Source organism: Centroberyx affinis, unplaced genomic scaffold (assembly GCF_046629955.1).
Source record: "Centroberyx affinis isolate AG114_WGS23_722 - 3 ecotype Tasmania unplaced genomic scaffold, CSIRO-AGI_Caff_v1 ptg001599l_1, whole genome shotgun sequence".
NCBI classification, from domain to species: domain Eukaryota; kingdom Metazoa; phylum Chordata; class Actinopteri; order Beryciformes; family Berycidae; genus Centroberyx; species Centroberyx affinis.
The window spans coordinates 196,601-215,253 of record NW_027280045.1 but is presented as its reverse complement, the minus strand read 5'-3'; the positions used below and the strand labels follow the sequence as shown (position 1 = coordinate 215,253).

At 40.3% G+C, this 18,653-nt stretch overlaps 2 protein-coding genes across 6 annotated transcripts in view; one reads left to right on the top strand and one right to left on the bottom strand.

The window, feature by feature from the left end:
- The window catches only part of faf1 (Fas (TNFRSF6) associated factor 1), a 73,597-nt gene extending 61,804 nt beyond the window's left edge, over positions 1 to 11,793 (bottom strand). For 2 of the 3 annotated variants that reach the window (XM_071528002.1, XM_071528001.1), the window contains exons 1-2: positions 11,524 to 11,793; positions 6,411 to 6,479 (exon numbers count right to left, since the gene is read on the bottom strand). In XM_071528002.1, the coding sequence (XP_071384103.1) occupies positions 6,411 to 6,479; positions 11,524 to 11,583 (129 nt within the window). In that variant the 5' untranslated portion in view covers positions 11,584 to 11,793. Of the gene's footprint in view, positions 1 to 6,410; positions 6,480 to 8,348; positions 8,464 to 11,523 lie in introns of those variants that run through there. The other variant, XM_071528000.1, reaches the window with a different exon arrangement.
- Positions 11,794 to 12,970: 1,177 nt separating this feature from the next.
- cdkn2c (cyclin-dependent kinase inhibitor 2C (p18, inhibits CDK4)) lies at positions 12,971 to 17,625 on the top strand. Of its 3 annotated transcripts, XM_071528007.1 has the most exons (4): positions 12,971 to 13,161; positions 13,460 to 13,594; positions 15,914 to 16,046; positions 17,131 to 17,625. In XM_071528007.1, exons 3-4 carry the CDS (start codon positions 15,915 to 15,917, stop codon positions 17,494 to 17,496), a joined length of 498 nt encoding a protein of 165 aa, XP_071384108.1. In that variant the 5' UTR covers positions 12,971 to 13,161; positions 13,460 to 13,594; position 15,914; the 3' UTR covers positions 17,497 to 17,625. The 3 variants fall into 3 exon arrangements, with proteins under 3 accessions (XP_071384108.1, XP_071384110.1, XP_071384109.1); XM_071528009.1 differs by lacking the exon at positions 13,460 to 13,594; XM_071528008.1 differs by lacking the exons at positions 12,971 to 13,161; positions 13,460 to 13,594 and having other exon boundaries at positions 15,868 to 16,046.
- The last annotated feature ends 1,028 nt before the right edge of the window (positions 17,626 to 18,653 follow it).

Here is an 18,653-nt window from a genome sequence, read left to right as displayed (position 1 = left end):
CTGGCAGGCTGTTCCACAGTGCGGGGGCTCTAATGGCAAAAGCCTGGTACCCATTAGTCTCAGTCCAGAGCTCGGACCTGGCTCATATGGGGTTAACAGCTCTGAAATGTAGGTAGGCGCCAGACCTAGACAAGCTTTAAAAGTGATCAGAAGAATCTTGAAATCAATTCTAAAAGTGACAGGTAACTAGTGGAGGGAAGCAAGGATTGGAGTGATGTGATCTCTACATTTGGCAGCTGCATTCTGTATGAGCTAGAGGCGTGAGAGAGACCTTTGACTGAGGGAGGAGTAGAGAGGAGAAGATAAAGGCATGCATGACCTTCTCTAGGTCGGTTGAAGATAGGAATGGTTTGATTTTGGATATATTTCTGCATTACCCTCTTCACCTGCTCGTCAAAGGTCAAGTTGCAATCAAAATATACCCCTAAATTCCAAGCCACTGGCTTCAAGTATGAAGAGAGGCTGCCTTTATTTGAGATTAAGATAGTAGCCGTAGGCGGACAAAATAATAAAACAGAAATAATCACAGACCATATATCTTGTCTATAACGTGCCATCCTAATCCTGTGTGTGGGTGAGGACAGAGAGACGTTAAGAGCAACTGAGGGAACAGCAATCCATTTCCAAACATAAGATTAAATTTGGATGTGGAATGCTTTAGCTGCATGCATAGATTCCCCTGTGTAAATTATGGAGCAATGATCACCATCTTGCCAGTGTCTGCCATCATCAAGACACAATCAACACTGGCTAGTCTAGAGATGACAGTAATATTATAAAGGTACTTTTAAAAAGGTGCTGTAACATGCCAATCATCTATCACACATTGTGCATAACAACACACACACAGATTTCTCATCAATCATGAACTTTCCCATGGATCAATCTGCTGAAACAAATGATTACTTAAACAGTTGAAGGATAATTCCACCATGATTGGAGGTTTTGCTCATTTCCTGCATTCCCTTACTGTTTATGACATTAAGAGATATTTGCTATTTCTCCCTCATCTTAGTTGTTTTTCAAAGTAAATATTTTGAAATAAATGCTACCTAAATATTACGAGGTACTCCCAGTAAAGAAGCCATAATTGTGTAAAATCAAGCTTTATTTTCCATTTAAATTGTATGGACTATAGCTATAGTTTACTTTCCTTTGGTTTGCCTGTTGGCTTGACTGGGTTGTGATTGACAGAAAGTGGGTTCTATGTAACCACAGAGAACGTTCACTATTGGTTGAAACTTTTATTTTGGATGGGAAAACGCGAAAATCAGAGAAGCAGAAAGCAGAAGTAAGACGCCCCTCCTGTCTCGTCAGCTCTCGCACTGTTCCAGAATGCGCGCATCATACTATAAAGCAATGAATCTCTGTCTGTATGTGTGTCCTTCGCATATTTCAAGTAGTGGTCGACCGATTAATCGTTGGGCTGATTAATGGCATTTTGAGATAATCGGCATCGGCCGATGCCTGCGTTAATGAGGCCGATAAACAAAAAATGTCTGCAGACACATCTGCAGGCAGCCTTGTCAGTGTGGCTGCTGTGGAACGATGTTAGCGCTCCCCCTTGTGTCAATTTCACCACGGGCAGAACGTCAGTGGTGAACAGGCAGACGTCAGTGGTGGGTGCTGTGGAACAGTGGGAAACGTGCCAATGCTGGATGTAACGTTACCTGAGAGAAAACGGTAAGAGAGAACTATTCTCAAGTGGGCAAAGCCAGCAACACCTGCTGTCAGCTGAGGCAGAGGATGAAGACAGGGTTGATGAACCTCTCCTCTCGTCTCAAGTCAACAATCTGCTATCATAAGCGATTGATTTGATAGTTATACCCAACGTTAGTTACAGTCGGTTGCATTTGCTAATGGGCTAGAGATAGCCTTGATTCAACAAGTGGGCTTACGTTAACAGGAGTCCGAAAGCTAGCGTTAACGTTATCAATTTGCTAATAACGTTTTGGGGAACGAACGTTATGGGCTTCTAGCTAACATAATATTTCTGCACTTGTGTACGTGTCTCTCTCCCTCTGCGCACGTGTGTGTGTGTTTGTCTGTGCTTCAATACACCAAGCTAACTTGGCACAGTGTTTAATGAGAGATAGTAGTGGATTCGCGGGACTGAATCTCCACTCTATCACATTGTTGTCACCTCTAGTCACTTGGTAGATGATATGAGAAGGCTGTGCAATGCGAGTGAACAAAGTTATTATTTTTTAATGCCTTTGATTGCTTAGATTGGCTATTTGGCTTGTAACCGAGTCTGTCAACAAACATAAACAAACAAAAATATGCTTCGGGACAGGTTTGGGAAGGTGGTGAAAAAGTTAGTTTCAAGCCCTGTACTAAAACTCTCATGCACCCTGCTATAAACGTTTGCCTAAATTTCCTCAGTCACCATCATCTTTTCTAAATGTTAACACGTTTCTCCCATCCTGAATGACAGCAAATCTAATCTAAAACCGTTACTGGCTAGCGTTAAATATATATTATGTTATAATGTATAGAATAATGCAGTTGAATGACGTAGCTTCTGACATACTGTACCCCGCTCTCCCTTAAATACCAGTCACGTTCTGAAATCTACAGCATAACCCAATGTATTTTTCTATTTCATTCATTAAAAAAAAGTCCATCTAAAACAACATTTGTTATTATTACTAAATTGTTGTATTTTATCAGATGCAAAAATAAACAACAACAACATGATATCAGCATTATATATCGGCCATCAGCCACCCTGCTCTCTAAATATCGGCATCAGCCATTGAAAAACCCATATCGGTCGACCACTAATCTTGAGAACCGTTCGTCCGATCTACTTCACACTTGGCGGGTGTATTGCTGGGGACCCAAGGACGTGCAGTGTTGGATTGGACACGCGACATGTTCAATATTAATAAACTTTGAATAAACAAGCGAACAGCGCTCTGTGCAGCAGCGGGGCTCAAAGCAAGCGACTGATAGCCTACGCCTACTTTGAACGGGCATTGCACTAGTTAATATGAAACGGTGAACAGAACTGTAAAAGTTTATAGTCTGATATTAGCATTCTAATGCAACTTTGCAAAATGTGTTTGTCGGCTTCACATTCACAGTGATGGATTACCTCTACCGAATTAGAAGTCTCCAGTTGTTTTTCTATGCCGTTGGAATGGAATGGGAGTGAATGAGCCCGAGAGGTATGGCAAAACTGATTTAAAAATCTCTTTATTTGTGGCGCATGCATGTAAAAACTTTCAAAATTAAAGGATAAGGCTGTTGTTTTTTAATGCATTTCTTACGGTCAAAAAAGCCTATGAAAATATCGGCAATGAATTTGTTTTGCTGACAAGTCTCGTCCATGTAGCCGATGCCCAATACAGCCATGTCTCAGTAGCCATAGAACTCCACTGTATTAAAAAAAACTATTAAAAACACGTCAAAGAGCCATGCCGTTGCTCTGGGCAACATATTTCATCATCACGATGCACCGGGCCAGCCAACTTTTTCCTCAAACAACTTAATAAGCCGACCATAACACGTTGTCAATCTCAGGTAAAAGTAGTTCTGTAGCACTGAAAATAGCCTCCATCGTAATGAAGAATTTTTTCCCATTTGAATTTGATTTGATAATAACTACAATAGCCTGACTTTTCATGGTAACAGTTAGCGTAGGGCTGGGCAATATATCGATATTATATCGAAAGTGAAAGCACCAATAGTCATCCCTACAATATTGTTGCAATATCGATATCGAGGTATTTGGTCAAAAATATTGTGATATTTGATTTTGTCCATATCACCCAGCCCTACTTACAACTGAACATTTAGCCCACTTCGTAGAAAATACCAAGATATATATCATGTATCGCCATTCAGCCTAAAAATACCGAGACATGATTTTTGGTCCATATCGCCCAGCCCTAAGTTATCGATTTTTAAAATTGAAACTATGTCTTTGTGAGCTTATTTAAAGGTTTTTAGCTTACAACTGGAGCCAATGACTTCCAGTTTGAAAGCTAAAAAGGGAACGTGGGAAGTGAGAAAGTAATGGGAGTAGAGCAAACGCATTGTTGATTTTGTTATTTTCATAGGATTTGTTGACAATAAGAAATTTTTGTAAAAATACCAGCCGTATCTTTTAACATTAAAAGGGAAGGAAAACGAGCAAAACCTCAATTCACACAGGAACTGTCCTTTAAGTCATTTAGTACACAAAATCCTGGGGACCACCCTGACAAGTTAAATACATTTTTTTGTCCACTTGACACAGCAGCTAATAAATCACATAATTAATCTGTCCCTTTCACCATTTTTTTTTTTTTTTTTTAATGGAATAGAACCTCTAAATGATGTCTGGTACCTGCCAGGGTGATTGGTTACATAGAACAGACCAGTATTTTGTTAGTGGATCGTGTGAATTTACCACCCTGCTTGGCAATGATGTAGCGTTTGTCAGACTGACAAGGAGAGTGTAGCCTTTTGTAGGCTGTAGGAATTTAGAAGAAAACAAGTGTGATAGGGAATGAGGGAATATTCAGGGAGGGAGGTCTGCTCAAAACAAAGAGAGCTGAAAAGACAAAACAGATGACAGTAACCGCTGTCAGTTTGTTCTGAGCTTTTGTTTGAATTGGCAGTTGAATGGATTGCTCTCGAACACTCGCTATACCTCGCTTTATTAGCAGAAAAAGCAAACTGAAGTTAGTTGTTCTGTACTAGCCTGATCATGTAGTGGCTGTAAAATGATATGTTTTGTGCTACAAAAGGATTTCACAATGCATTTATCCTGGATTTTATGTCTGGATTCTCTGTTAAATACTCTATTCACTGAAAGTATAAAAAAGAATTATGTGAGCAAAAAAATCTCTCTCAATATTTCATATCCTATGCTACTCAGTTATAGTTAGCTTGGCTCCATCAGAGTACTGGCACAGCATGTGATACACATGGCACATGAAATGATGACATTCAAGTTCATGATCTTCACAGTTAATGGATACTAAAAGCACTGGCCTACAGAAATGTGCCAATAAAAAGAATCTACATCTCTCAACAATTTCAAATATAGATTTATAGGCTTGTCCAGTGTGTCTACAAGTTTCATCAAGTCAAATTTAAGACATTTTAAGACCTTTTTAATGCCAGTGAGAATGAAAGACTTTAAATGTGATATTTAACTGTATTTAAGATGTTGTGTTTAAATAATACAATTGAAACCATGTTCAGATCTCCAGACACCCTGCAGTCTAATGAAACAAAATACTTGGGGTTTTGCCTTAGTAACTCAATTTACAAATTATCTCTCTCCTTTTCTTTTTCACACATATATTCACTAAAATACTCACACACATACTCTCTCTGTATCAATTTTTCAATTCAATTCAAGGTGCTTTATTGGCATGACAGTTCTCTCTCTCCTATAATTTCATTTTTTTTTTTTATCTTTTTTTTTTTTATCTCCCTTATCACTGTATGCATTGTGTTCTGCTGTCTTTTTACAATTCAGTTGTGCCTGGGATTTTTCTAATTATTTTGTTGTTTGTTTATTTCATTTGTTTTGAGGTAATACGTTTTTATAAGCCCCTTGGGGTTTCTTAAATTACTTAAAATAACTAATTTGTTTCTCTGCTTTGTGTTTTTAATCAGTGTTTTATCAGAGTTTCTATCATGTTGCTTCTATTGATAACCACCGTGCAGAATAAGCTAAAACTACAAAAGGAGAGTGATTACTCTTATAGCCACTATGTAGCTGTACTGTACAATACAGGTTAGATGAGTACAGGGTATATAAACACTAACTATGAGGGGCATTTCTTTTTGGCAATACTGTTCATTAGATATCCATGCTTTGATGCTTTGTTCCCCAAACTGCTCTCTACCTACACCCCATACACACACACACACAAAAAGATTTCTTTTGTCAAGGTTTGCGCAACCCACCAGCCACCGCAGAGGAACTGCAAGTCATCAGATTTACAGGTGCAGTGGCCCCGGTGTCTGTCCTGCCACTGCTTGGACTGCTGCTGCTTGCTTTGAACTCCTGCCAGCCCCCTGAACAGCACCAATCTAAATATAGACTGCACCCCTTCCAATATGCACTTTACGGTAAAGGGCTTCTTCTTTTTCAAACTCATCGTGCGTTAACACAAACCTGGAAAGACACATTCATACTCTCAATGCACGTTTCTATCAGAAAAACATCTTCTCCCCCACACCTCTTGCAGGACACATCCTCTCTCCCAGCCACTGAAGCACAGGTGAGCTGCTGTCTGCTTAACAACTAGAGAGACTGAGCAGAATACAGAAATAATGTGGCCGTTACATAACTACACAGAGTGAATGGTAGGATGTTAACGGCAGTCATGAACTCGTACTCTCCATGAACTGAGCCTGTCTGTGAAAGAGTGATGGCCAAAGCCTACAGATAATGAACTTACCACTAAATCCCAGTTATTAAGCTCTAGCAGAGTGATTGCCTCTGCAATGTTGTCAATTCCAGTGCAAGCCTGTGAGAAGGGAAACAGAGAAGAAAAAAAAAGAATGAGAACAGAGAATGAGGTCACATACATTGTATGAGCTTTTGCTGCAGTCAGTTTCATGAAACATATGATTGGACATGACCCAAGAATGAAGCTTCCCATACAGAAAGTCTCCCCCAGTGTTTCACACAGAGCACTCAACAAGTTCAAAACACATGTAACCCACTGACATTGAAAAAATACATAAAGGTTTCTGATAATCCACAAGCACAACCATCTCCCACCCCCGGTCCAGGGGCCCATCCTCCACTGCAGGTCCCCTTCCCTCTTAGGAAGCGGCAGCTTGTTCAGCACTCTCCCCCTAAACTTTGGAATGGAGTTCGCAATCTATACCTGAGCCGGAAGGGACCCGATCCGAGCCAGAGGGTTCGGACCGGTTCGAGCTCTGATTCTTTCATCATTCATCACTCCCTTGGGTTGATCAGGTCAGGCTACAGCGTTAAGACTGCTGACCGATTGACTCTCGCTCAAGCTCAGCTGCAGTAAAATTGAGATCATTTTGATCTTTAAATGTGAGCGTATTTAAATCTAAATCTAATCTTTGTATCTTAAATTTAATACAGCAATGTTTTTTTTTCTCAAAATAGCTGCTGGTATGCTTGTAGTTTTACTCTACTTCAGACCGGGCTCAGATCAGTATGGGTCCGATTCAAGCTCTACTCTACAATGCCCTCGTCACCCAGTGCCTCCTGCCATGGGTGCTACTGGTACCTCTAAAGACCCGGAGGTTACTGACCTTAACACAAACTGCATACAAAGCCTTACTGCGGCAGTCTCAGAGTAGCAAAGGACAGCAGCCACCCTTGCTCCTGCCAGCCCCCAGTTTTTGCTGATACCCTCAATACAGAGATCAATACAGGGAACTCAGGAACCTCCCCCTCACCCCAAAACTACCCCCCCTAGCTCTCTCAGGGACATCACTCCAGCCTCATGGGCAAGCTCCTGGGGGTTTTACTGCCAGGACAGGACAGCAGAGGACCCAGCTTGGTGATGCCACCTCTCATAAGGCAATGCATTAGGTGGCAAAACCAACTTTGCACGAATCCAATGGAAACACTGAGTTAAGGAAGAGAGCCACCTCCCAAACCCACAGTCCAGGCACTATATACTCCACAAATGTATGCCTCAGCAGGCACCAGGCCCTCAGGATTGAATTGTGAAATCATGAGAGATCTGTGGCATTGTGCTCTGCCTGCTTCATTTGGAAAAGCTGATGGTCCAGCAGCCCTAAACTTCTAGCCCTCCACAGCAGTGCACACGCTGGTCCTCTCCAGCAAGTGTTGGCTCCATATAGCAGTTTCAGTGCTACTTAGAGCCGGAAATCTGCCACCCTGCTTTCCAGGTCCATCAAGCCCAGCTCCTCTAATTGGAGAAGCAATTAGAGGACAGCAGCCCACAGTCAGTGATGTCCTGATCAATAAAAAGCCACCAGTTTCTCCTGATCTCTGCCCTCTCTTGACTTGTTAGGAGAGTGCAGAATTCAGAGTCCTTCAGAGTACCAAAGCGATTTCAACATTGCAAAGTGGGTCAGGATTCACCAATTCCAATTATAGTACATTTGGAAGTGTGAAATAAAGCAGATAAAGCCAGAAGCCCAAAGATCAAGCCACAAGCACCATCTGTCTTTGGTCTGTCAGTGTGACACATTGTCACAAACACACTGTCTTCTAGTGTGACACATTGTCAGTATGAGACATTTCATTCTATTCATCTCAGATACTTTCCAAAACATCAACAAACCACAACGTTGATATTTTGTTTATATCCCTCTAGAACTAACTTGCACATCAGATGACTCATTTACCTCTTTCTAGCCCAAAAGCTTGTTTAACTTACTATTGTTTGATGTCCATTTTTCGATTCAGTATTTGTTACGAGTTCTGTATCCATCCCATATGGCATAGCTTTTGCACAATGCTTGTTCAGGCTCTCCAGTAATCACATAACATGCAAGATTGCTCTTTCACTAACATTTTAGTATAACTCCTAAAGGTTAAAGTAACTACTCTTACTGTATTAACTTTCCTGAGCCCAAGTTTCTGATTATATTCGATCTCATGCTCTGAAGCACAATCTCACTCACAAGTTGTGACACTCATTTCGAAGGTTAGTGAGAATGATTAGCTCACATGTTAGGAAATGACAAGGCGTCCCTTGATGTCTAAGCAGTGTAGCACTGTATGGAAAGAGGCTCCTCAAGTTACCTCTAATTTAACAAAGGAATTCAAATGTGCATAAATAAGACCAGAGCTGATGCTAAAAGGCTGTAGGGATCCAGAAATGTATCCCTAAACAAGCAGTTAAACAATCAGCAAATACAGAGATATTGTAGGGCAAATGCAACGGGGTCATGGAGGCCTTGGTGATGGCGCAAGAAAACCTGCATGGCACAAAGACACCATTAGAAAAGAAGAAGCTGGTGATGGAGCAAATACATTGACAGAAGAACATGGAACAGTGTGCCAAAGTAGTTTCTTAAGCTAGGCAGCGACAATGGATGAAATGGAAAAGTGTTGAGAGAAGAAGCTTAGTTGGAAATAAACATTGGAATATGCAAATGTCTGGGATTAGATTCATGACCGGGGCAACCTATGATGTGCTACCTTCACTCCAAAACCTCAAGCAGTGGCTACGTGAAGAACCCACATATCCTCTGTCTTCAGAAACAGCAACACTCAGGCATATCCTGTCAGGATGAAAAGTTTGTCTTGCCCAAGGACGATACACTTGGCAGCATAACCAAGTGTACAAGTGAACGTAAGTGCTTGAGTCCTGAGCAGGAGCAATCAAGTGCAAACAAACAGAAATTAATTCTTGCAGTTAGGAGTGTGAGCCCTATGAATTAAACTGGCTTTGTGCATGAAGGCAAACAAGTGAGGAAAGAATTATTACACAATAAATACAGGTTACAGCAGTTAGGGGAAGCTTGGAATTGGTAAATAAAAGTAGATATATGCCAGCAAATTACAGACACAAAAATGGTAGATGAAGCATAAGAAAGGAGGAAACTGAGGTACAGTGAAGTAGCAGCTGCGGCTGAGCAGTGAGGTTAGAAAGCCAAGTTTCACCCTGTAGAAGTTGGGTGCCACAGATTTGTGGCCACATCCACTACTAGTTTATTCAAGAAGTTGGGAATTCATGGTCAGGGGTTACACTAAGCCACGAAGGCAGCTTCTGAAGAAACTGAAAAAGAGCAGCCAGTAGCTATAGCTGAAAAGAAAGGACACCACTTGTGGTTTAAACCAATTGAAATGCATCTTGTGACTTAGACATGGGTTATAGGCTATATTATATCATGGCATAGCTATGGCATTGTATTAGAAGTGTGTAGCCATATACTATTCTCAGTTACAGGTAAAACTGTAATGCATAATTAAGCAAATTTTTTTGCTGATACAATTCGGTTTCTAGATTGCTGAGCAGGCTGCTTCAAGCTAGGAGGATCAGCTGTCCCTTTAACCTGATTATTGGCACAATTCGGTTACTGACCTGCTAAGCGGGTCAGCCGGTCACTTAGAAACTAATTGTAGGTGCAATTCGGTTTCTGAACTGCTGAGCAGGACATTTCAAGCAGGTGTGGAGGGAGGTGGTTTTGGGATTTAGTGACATCTGGAGGTGTCATGGGTCTAACTCCACAAAACATCTGTGACTTGGGAGGTCCCCACTTGATTACCCCAAAGACATATCCACTCTCACCCACTCCTCTTTCTTCCAAGATCCAAACTAGGTTTCTACATTAGGGGCTCACACATACAGCAGAGTTAGTTACATCAGATTCTGCGTACTGGTAAATGACATGACAGTGGCTTTATCAGATATCTATTCCATCATGGCTTGTCATGTTTCATATTGTTGAACTGTTTGTGCCTGCTTGTGCCTCCTTTTCTGCAAAACTCTATCGCTGTTTTGGAAGTTTTTCCTTGTATGCTTCAAGGGTCTATGGGTAGGTTAGGCGATGTAGAATAGTTAGGCTTGCTGTGTTTTGGAAAAAAACTGCTATTGAGTATGCTTTGTCCTGCTTCCTTGTGTTTGTCTTACATCATTCTGTTCAACGATTGATTGTTGATCAGTTAGATCTAGTTAGGCTCATTCTCTGCAAAATACTTTAAGACATGCTTGTGATAAAGGGCTATATAAATAAATGAACCTGAACTTGAGCTTGGTAATCATCATAAATGACAAACTGAAAGCTTATCTTAATTCGTGGCATAAACAGTTAGTTTCTTTGCTGCTAGCCGTTTAGTCTCCCTTGTTGGTCAACTAGCTACAAGACGTATCATCTTGAGTGTTGTAGACCTTGGCACCCATAGCTTGTTACTAAACATAGTTTATGTCTGTTTAGCGTGTGACCTAAACAACATCAAAACAGCTAACCTTGGGACGGTAGCCAATTAGCCAACGCGTTAGCTTGCACGAGTGGTTTATGATCCTTATCTCTATTATTTAACTTGACGAGCTAATTCACATTACAGGGTTAAAATGACATGTCGATGATGGGGAAGCCAACGAGGAGGCCTAAATATTATTTTCCAAGTTTAAATTTCTGTGGGATACCTTTTAATGGTATTGTTATTAAGCACGGTTGCTAACTAACTGGGGTGCTACTTATATAAGCTTGAACCACAAATGGTTACGGCAGTGTGTAAACAAGTTGTCAGTTAACGTCAGAAACGCAGGGTCACATTTTAGCTATATTATCTACACAGTTACTAAACTAACAAACGGCAAAAATCACCATTCATGCCACTGGCTAGGTTGTTAGCTTTGCATAACAGTTACCTAGTTAGCTAGCTAACAGCTAATAACTGTCTTCTGATTCAGTTAGCAAGCTGTCAATTTGCTAGCTAGTTTGCTAGCCAAAGAAAGCAAAGCTCAGCTCATGTCTACTGTTTACGACGTGAGTCAGGTGATGTGTGTTGTTGACACCAAGACAATTCAACAATAGCAGACAGTTTAGCTAACTACATTTCTTTGCTAGCTACTAAAAACGGGGACACATAGAGAGACACACCTGAAAGTCAGCCAAAATCATTTCTCTATCCATGTTGCTATCGCCGCTATCGGAGGCCATGGCAATGACTGGCTAAAAGCAATTCTTCTACTGGCTCTCGTCGCTTTCTCGCCTCACAGAGGATGACTGAATATTAACAAAATACTTTGCTCAGACGTGGCGACGTGCGAGAGCTTAGCAAACTGCAAATACGAAACTTTATCGGGATCTACCAGCTTCAGATAATCACAATTCTGTAAACTACAGTGTTCAGTTATCTCCTATCATTATTCTCAGCTAGCCCATTGCTTTACGGCTAACGTAAAGTGACTGCAGCTTGTGGGAAAAAAGGACCCGAGAACAAGCGCTCTATTAAGGAGAATGGATGAGATGTTGTGTAGTTGACTTTTCTCCACATAAATACTATCTACTTTCCTTTTCATGAAAAATGACAAATAAAAAATACGATAGATTATGTTTCTGTCTCCCAGATCAATATGCCCAAAGTGTCGTGCCTAAATGAGTTTAATGCGCCTGCCCAGTTGGCAAAATTACTCTTCGGCATTGCGCCTTAATAACAGCAGCCCAGGAATTGATAGAAAACACAGTAAATGTGATCTCCCAAACATATTCACTGCAAGGCCCCCCCAAACAGATATGCATTCAACCACTGACTCCAATTTTATATGATTTTGTCCCAAGGAACCCCATTTGAGAAGAGTTTTGCTGTTAGTTATAATTTAGTAGCCTATAGACTTATTATATTGTAGGTGAGAGTGGGGAGAGTGAAACTTGTTATCATAGCAGTCACCCATATACTCATCCTTATACGTTATCTTATTGAGGCTTCCTTCTAGTGAGTGTAATAAGAGTGAAATTATAGGACTATTCATGTTGCTGGGAACCTGCTGGGGACCTATCAAGGACCCCAGAAAGACCCCACTTTGGGGAACCACTAATCTAAACTACAGAACAGAAAACACTGAAGACCTTTTTTAGTCTGTATGATAATAGCAGGGCTGCAGCAGAGGGTGACTGTCTCTCAACACTAGAGGGCGGTATGGTGAAGGGAAACCAACCCAAACCCGCTGACAAGGCTGTTGCTGACAGCCGAAGACAGAATAACAGAAACCTCTTTCCCATATTCGCTGGACTTCCCGTTTATTGGCGTGCGAGTTATAATGAACGATTCGGAATGAGAGACTGGCTGATTATATTAAAAATGCCATGGGGGGATGCTGTTCCCCTTGAATGGGACCTGTGTGTATTGCTTTACTGAATACAAGCAGCACATTGGGATTCACACGCAGACGTCGCAGCAGCAGCATCACGCCCGCACCAATGGCTTCTCTCCTAAAGCCCCCTCGCTCTCCAGTCCCGCCTCATCTCTAGCTCTTGTCCAATCATCTCATTTCACAGTTTCTGGTAACTATTTCAAAATGTATTCACCAAAATTAAACTGACAGGGGATTTTGCGCACCAAATATCCGACAAGCCAGTGCCTATAGCCCTCAAATGAACGATCTTTTGCCATGTCGGCGAGGATATTTCGGCAGCAGATAGTGAACTATGTTTGGGCATCCAGGCTAGAGCTTGAAAGAAATTGGATCGGACGTCGTTATGACAGTGGTTTAATGCTCGAGGATCATCATTAACTCGGTAGGAGTATATTTCAGAATGTAAACAAGCTTTCTCGGTATGAATGTGATTGATCGTTGTGGCCAAACAGCTGTTACTCGGCAGTCATGCGCACCATTTTGCTTGTGTCACAGGATGCTTTTGCAACAGATTGTCATTTGCACACTTACATTTTGGCAACATCTTTTGAAAATGAGCGGGAAGTGGGCGTGAATGTTATCGTAGTAGTTTTGATAACCTGTAAAGCTAGATGGATTTTTTTTTTCTTTCTTTCAGGTTTTTTTTTTTTTTTTTTTTAATTCTCTTTTGCATATTACAGATCGTCGGGTCGGAGAAAAGGACGCGCGGTAGTTGCATGTCCTTACTGAAATCATAGCCAGTTTTATTCAGGCCATGTGGATGATCGAGAGCTACAGAGAAGAAAGCTTGTGTTATGGCTTTAATTTTATTTCACGTGAGTTTTGTCAAATACCAATCCTACATTTCCATAAAAACCAAAAGGTTGCCTTGTCTATACATGGTTATGATACAAAATACAAATTACAAAAAATATGCATAGGTATTGCGAATACATTATATTGCATTTTAGGCGTTTTAGGTTTAGCCTACCTGTCGCTTTTGTTGTGGGGAAACTGTAGGCCTTTATGTCTCCTGTAACTGCAATAGACACGTGACCATACAGAAATATAAGCACATAAAGCTATCCAGAGTTAGTGCAATAATAGAATAAGCTTCAACTCCGAGATCACAAACATTACAAGCAACCCAATAATATTAAGGAGGTCAAGGATCAGAGTCAGAGTGCCCTGCAGATGCAGCAGTGAATTATTGTTGTGTCCTATACAGTTAGGCATATGTGATGCTAGGTAAAGAAATAAAAGGTAGAAAGTTTTACTGTAAATGGTTACTGAACACCTTAAATTTCGAGTTAAAATGTAAGGCCATCCCATAGACACAGAGCCGTTTCACTGTGTCTGGTTACTAAAACATATGCTGTTGGCAGTGAAGGTTATCACTCGGTAAACTGCACCTCTATAAATTATGTGGCATGCGGTGGAGCTGGTTAAATGTAAAAAAAAAAAAAAATAATAATGCTAATTCATCGACATCGTAGTAAATTCGGCCCCATATAGCCAATACCCACATTGTTTAGACTTTACTGAAGAGAAATTGCCCAGTCAGTAGCCTATAAATATGCTTGGCACGAAACTGGCATGGAAGTAAAAGTTATTAGCCAGCTGCTAGTCAGCTTATTAGTCCAGCTGAAAATAGGATAGCTCTCTGACTGTATTGGAATCATCTTAATAAATAGAAATCATTAATATTTGATAGAAATGTCAAATCTCGAGTAGCCAATAAAGTCCGGAATACCCAATAATTTTTGAACTTCTTTGAGGTATTTGAATACATTTTGAATTCTTGTTATATTATAATAGCACAAACCCTCTAAAGCCCACTGCCATTTTTGAACAACATCTTTTAATGGTAACAGGTAAATAGATTACCAATTCCAAAAAAATACAACCTTGTCTGATTCTAATAATAGATAAATAGATTCTGACGAACATAGGCTACTTCGTGTATAATAATGGTGGATTTGTGTAGGCTAATCACATCTTTGAATTGCATTTTCAAAATGATTGTGGATGTAAACACACAAACTATGTTCTCTGTGCACTATAGAAAATGTGAGTTTCTGAATTCCAGTATATGCACAAGGCGTATTAGATGTGCAAGAATGCCTGTGCAGAATTTCAAAGAAAAATATTTAGTTTTTGCTGTCCTGTCGTCTTCAGAAGTGCCTTGCATCAAATATGATATATCAGGCTTTAGGTGATGTAAACCAAAAACTATGCCCCAATTTAATGGCATAATCCACGTAGCCTACAAAAAGTAGGCTAGCTATTACTAAAATTGATTAGAGATGTTCATAAATGTGTATAGAACACACACAACAAAGTATTATAGTAGGCCTACATAGAGGTGAATGAGTAGCAGAGAATAGATACGCTGGGGAGGGGTGGGGGTGATAGTCATTGAGTGGAACAGATTTTTTTACCTGCAACTTTTAAGGTTATGAAAGTTGCATACTTGTTTGTACATGTTTATTACGGACTAACAACCGCATGGAAGTCAGGGGACTCAGAGTGCAGCTGCAGCCGAGTCAGAGTGAGGCAGAGTGGGGACAGGAAAGCAGGAAGAGAGGGTGGCAGACAGTATTTAGTTTGGGGCTTAATGTAGTTGCTTTAGTTTTTATGGTGTAAAAATAAAGTATTAAATATAATAGTTTATGTGAAAAACGGAACATTGCTATGTTTTTTGTTTGACATTAAAGACCCATAAAGCCACAGTATTTACATTATTTGATACCCTTAAGCCCTATGTATCATTTTTGATACATTTTATCTATTGATGTCGGATTTCATTTTTTTTCTTTTTCGCAGATGTCATTTTAGGCTTTCCTTTGGCAGGTCTGACCTTAGCTTCATTTTCATGCAGTTAAAAAAGGGCCTGGGCTTGAGAGGGTTAACTCTAACCATTTATAATAGGCCAACCCTGCAGAATAGTGTATGATGCAGAGAGGGAGGTGGGACTAAAGCCTGGTTTAATTCAATCACCTCTCATGTTACTGAGGCCTCACAGGGATGTACTATGCTACTGTATACAGTATAAAAGGCCTGCTGGCCTCCGGAAAAGTCTTTTGCAAACGTAGCCTGGCAAAGGAAAGGCCTTGTCTCACATCTGTTTTACATCTGTTTTTTTTCTTAATAAGAATGGCTGAAGGTTCACAATCTGACAAGCTCTGCAGTGCTTCTGCCAGTGGAAACCTACCCGAAGTGTTGTTTTTGCTGCGAAATGGAGCAGATGTTAATGGACGTAATATATATGGGAGAACTTCATTGCAGGTTTGAGTAAACTATCTTTCAAATTAAAATGAGTGTGTTCGTGTTAAATTGATAGATTGTTCTGCATGCAGTGTAACAAAGCCTTTGCAATAAGCAGTTAACATAGCCTAATGAAAATACACTTTCTCTTTTTGTGTTGAAAATCTGAATTATCAAAATTGTTCATGTGTAATTTTCAAATGTCAAATAGTCTATGTTTAAGTATTAAATAGCCTAACTTCAACTGAAGAAATCTATGGAGAGATATGCATTTCCAAATCATTTTGGAAATTAACTTTAAGCCTACATAAAATCTAGGCTATGTTTTGTGTAGGCAATCTTATACATTTGTATACAGTAGGCCTAAATAAACCGTAAAATCATAAGCTGAAATTAACTTTGATTGATTTAGGCTACTATTTAGTTTGCAATTGAGTTTCATAATTTAGTTTCAGCATAGATTTGGCATTTTAGTCTAAGAAAAACAAGTAGATATAATGAACAATAAGCCAAGTTCAGTGTTACTGCTGTGCAAAAGAAGAAGTAGGCCTAAGTCTATAGGAATGTTCTGGCTGCAGTTGGTGCTCTGTCAGTGAATTCAGTAACAAAATGGTGGTGCATGAGGAAACAGAGGCAGGGTCAAACTGAACTGTGCAGTTTTGAACTGCAAAAATTCACCATTAGGCTACTATATTATTGCTTTTAGGCTGCATGGATTCATATAGGACTAGATTTTTTTTAAGGCTACATAGGTCATGTGTAGGCAAATCAGATTAGCCCTATGGGTTACTGGAATAAGTTTGCAATACTGGCTATAGTCTGTTATTATTAGGGGACAAGTGCTACGAACCCTATTGTAAATAGGATTATTGAGGATCACCATTAGTAGTCAAATTATTATTATTGCTATTATTATTATTACTATTATTATTATTAGGCTATTAGCCTAGTAGTAGTAGTAGGTCTAGCCTAGTAGTAGCCATTTAGTAGGCCTACATGTTTAGACTTTAACGCCTAAATTAATAGCTTTAGGCTATTTTGTGATTAAATCAGTATAGTCTCATTTTGATATCTTCTTCTTCTTCTTCTTCTTCTTCTTCTACAGGTGGTGAAACTGGGCAACCCTGCCGTCGCCGAAGCCTTGCTCAAAGCGGGAGCCAACCCCAACATGCGCGACCCCGTCTGCAATCTCACCGTGACCCACGACGCCGCGCGCGAAGGTTTCGTGGACACGGTGCGCGTGCTGGTTGACCACGAAGCAGACGTGAATCTCTTGGATGAGCACGGTAACCTGCCGCTGCACCTGGCCGCCAGGGAGGGCTCTCTGGAAGTGGTTCAACTGCTGCTCGGACTCACCGCGGACCCCGGCAGGCCCAACGGACACGGGGAAACGGCCTGGGAGCTCGCGCTCAGCTACCGCAGGATGGACACTGCCGCCTGCATCGCCGAGTATATGCGCCTCCATCAGTAGGCGGTGAGGTCAGGCGGAGCGGGACACCAGTGAGAGTGGGACACTTCAGCAAATGATTGCAATGCTTAGACAGGTTGTGACTGGAGCGTGGTTGATTTGTACTGAATAAGAAATAAAGGTTTTGATTGGCGTCACATCATCACACCGGGTGAGGTCTCACTTCATATAAACTGCGGTTGAAGGACATGGCTAAGCTACTCTAAAATGATAAAGCTATCTGTGTTTCAGTTAAACTACTTCATTTTAGTGTTAAAATTAAATAAATTCAGTGGTGTTTCAAATAGCCGAGTAGCCTAATGCATATTTTTAAAATATTTTTTAAACCCAAGACTGTTAAACATGAATTTTTTGGGGTTTTCAGTTAGAGTGGGACACTCGCTTCAGCTAAAAACAGTGCGCAGCATTAAGTTACTTGTTGAATGAATGTTGAGGAATTAATTCACCTTTTTAACCTTTTAATGGACTCCAGGAATTTAATTTAATTACCTGCATTCGTTTTGCCTTCATTTGTTACATGATTGGGTTCATTTTGTTCAATTTTGAATATCTATATTATAGGCCACAGCTTGTTGCATTGTTGAAAAGAAATATATTTTGATATTGACATTACATTGTTATTATCCAAAAAGAGTTTTAATTGTTGAACAAAGGCTTTTGCATACAAGAGGAGCTTTTTTTAAATTCTATGAACGGCTCTCCCAAACAAGGTGTCCCACTCAAACTGATATAGCCAACATAATTTCAACACGGAGATGTTGCAGTGACTTGAAACACTTAAGGCCTATAGAAACATCACTTGGTTTCATACATAGCTTTTTTCGTGTTCTCGGAAGCGTTTACCAAAAAGTGTCCCACCTGATCTCACTGGTAGGGGCTCAAAATCATCATATAAAGTAGGCTATATGGGTTTATAATCAACAGCAGAAAGCCTAAAGCAGAGTATAGACCTATACGGGCTTATAATCGGTCGCCTATAGAGTTTATGGGTTTAAAATCAGCATATCGCAGAGAATGGTCTTAAATAATCAGCTATAGGCTACGGCAGTGCATAAGGGATTAAAATTAGTAGCGTATGTCACAGAGAGGGCTTATATTGTTTAACATCCTGACTGAATTATGCAGAATGTAGGCTACAGTTTAGACGATTTAAAAATTAG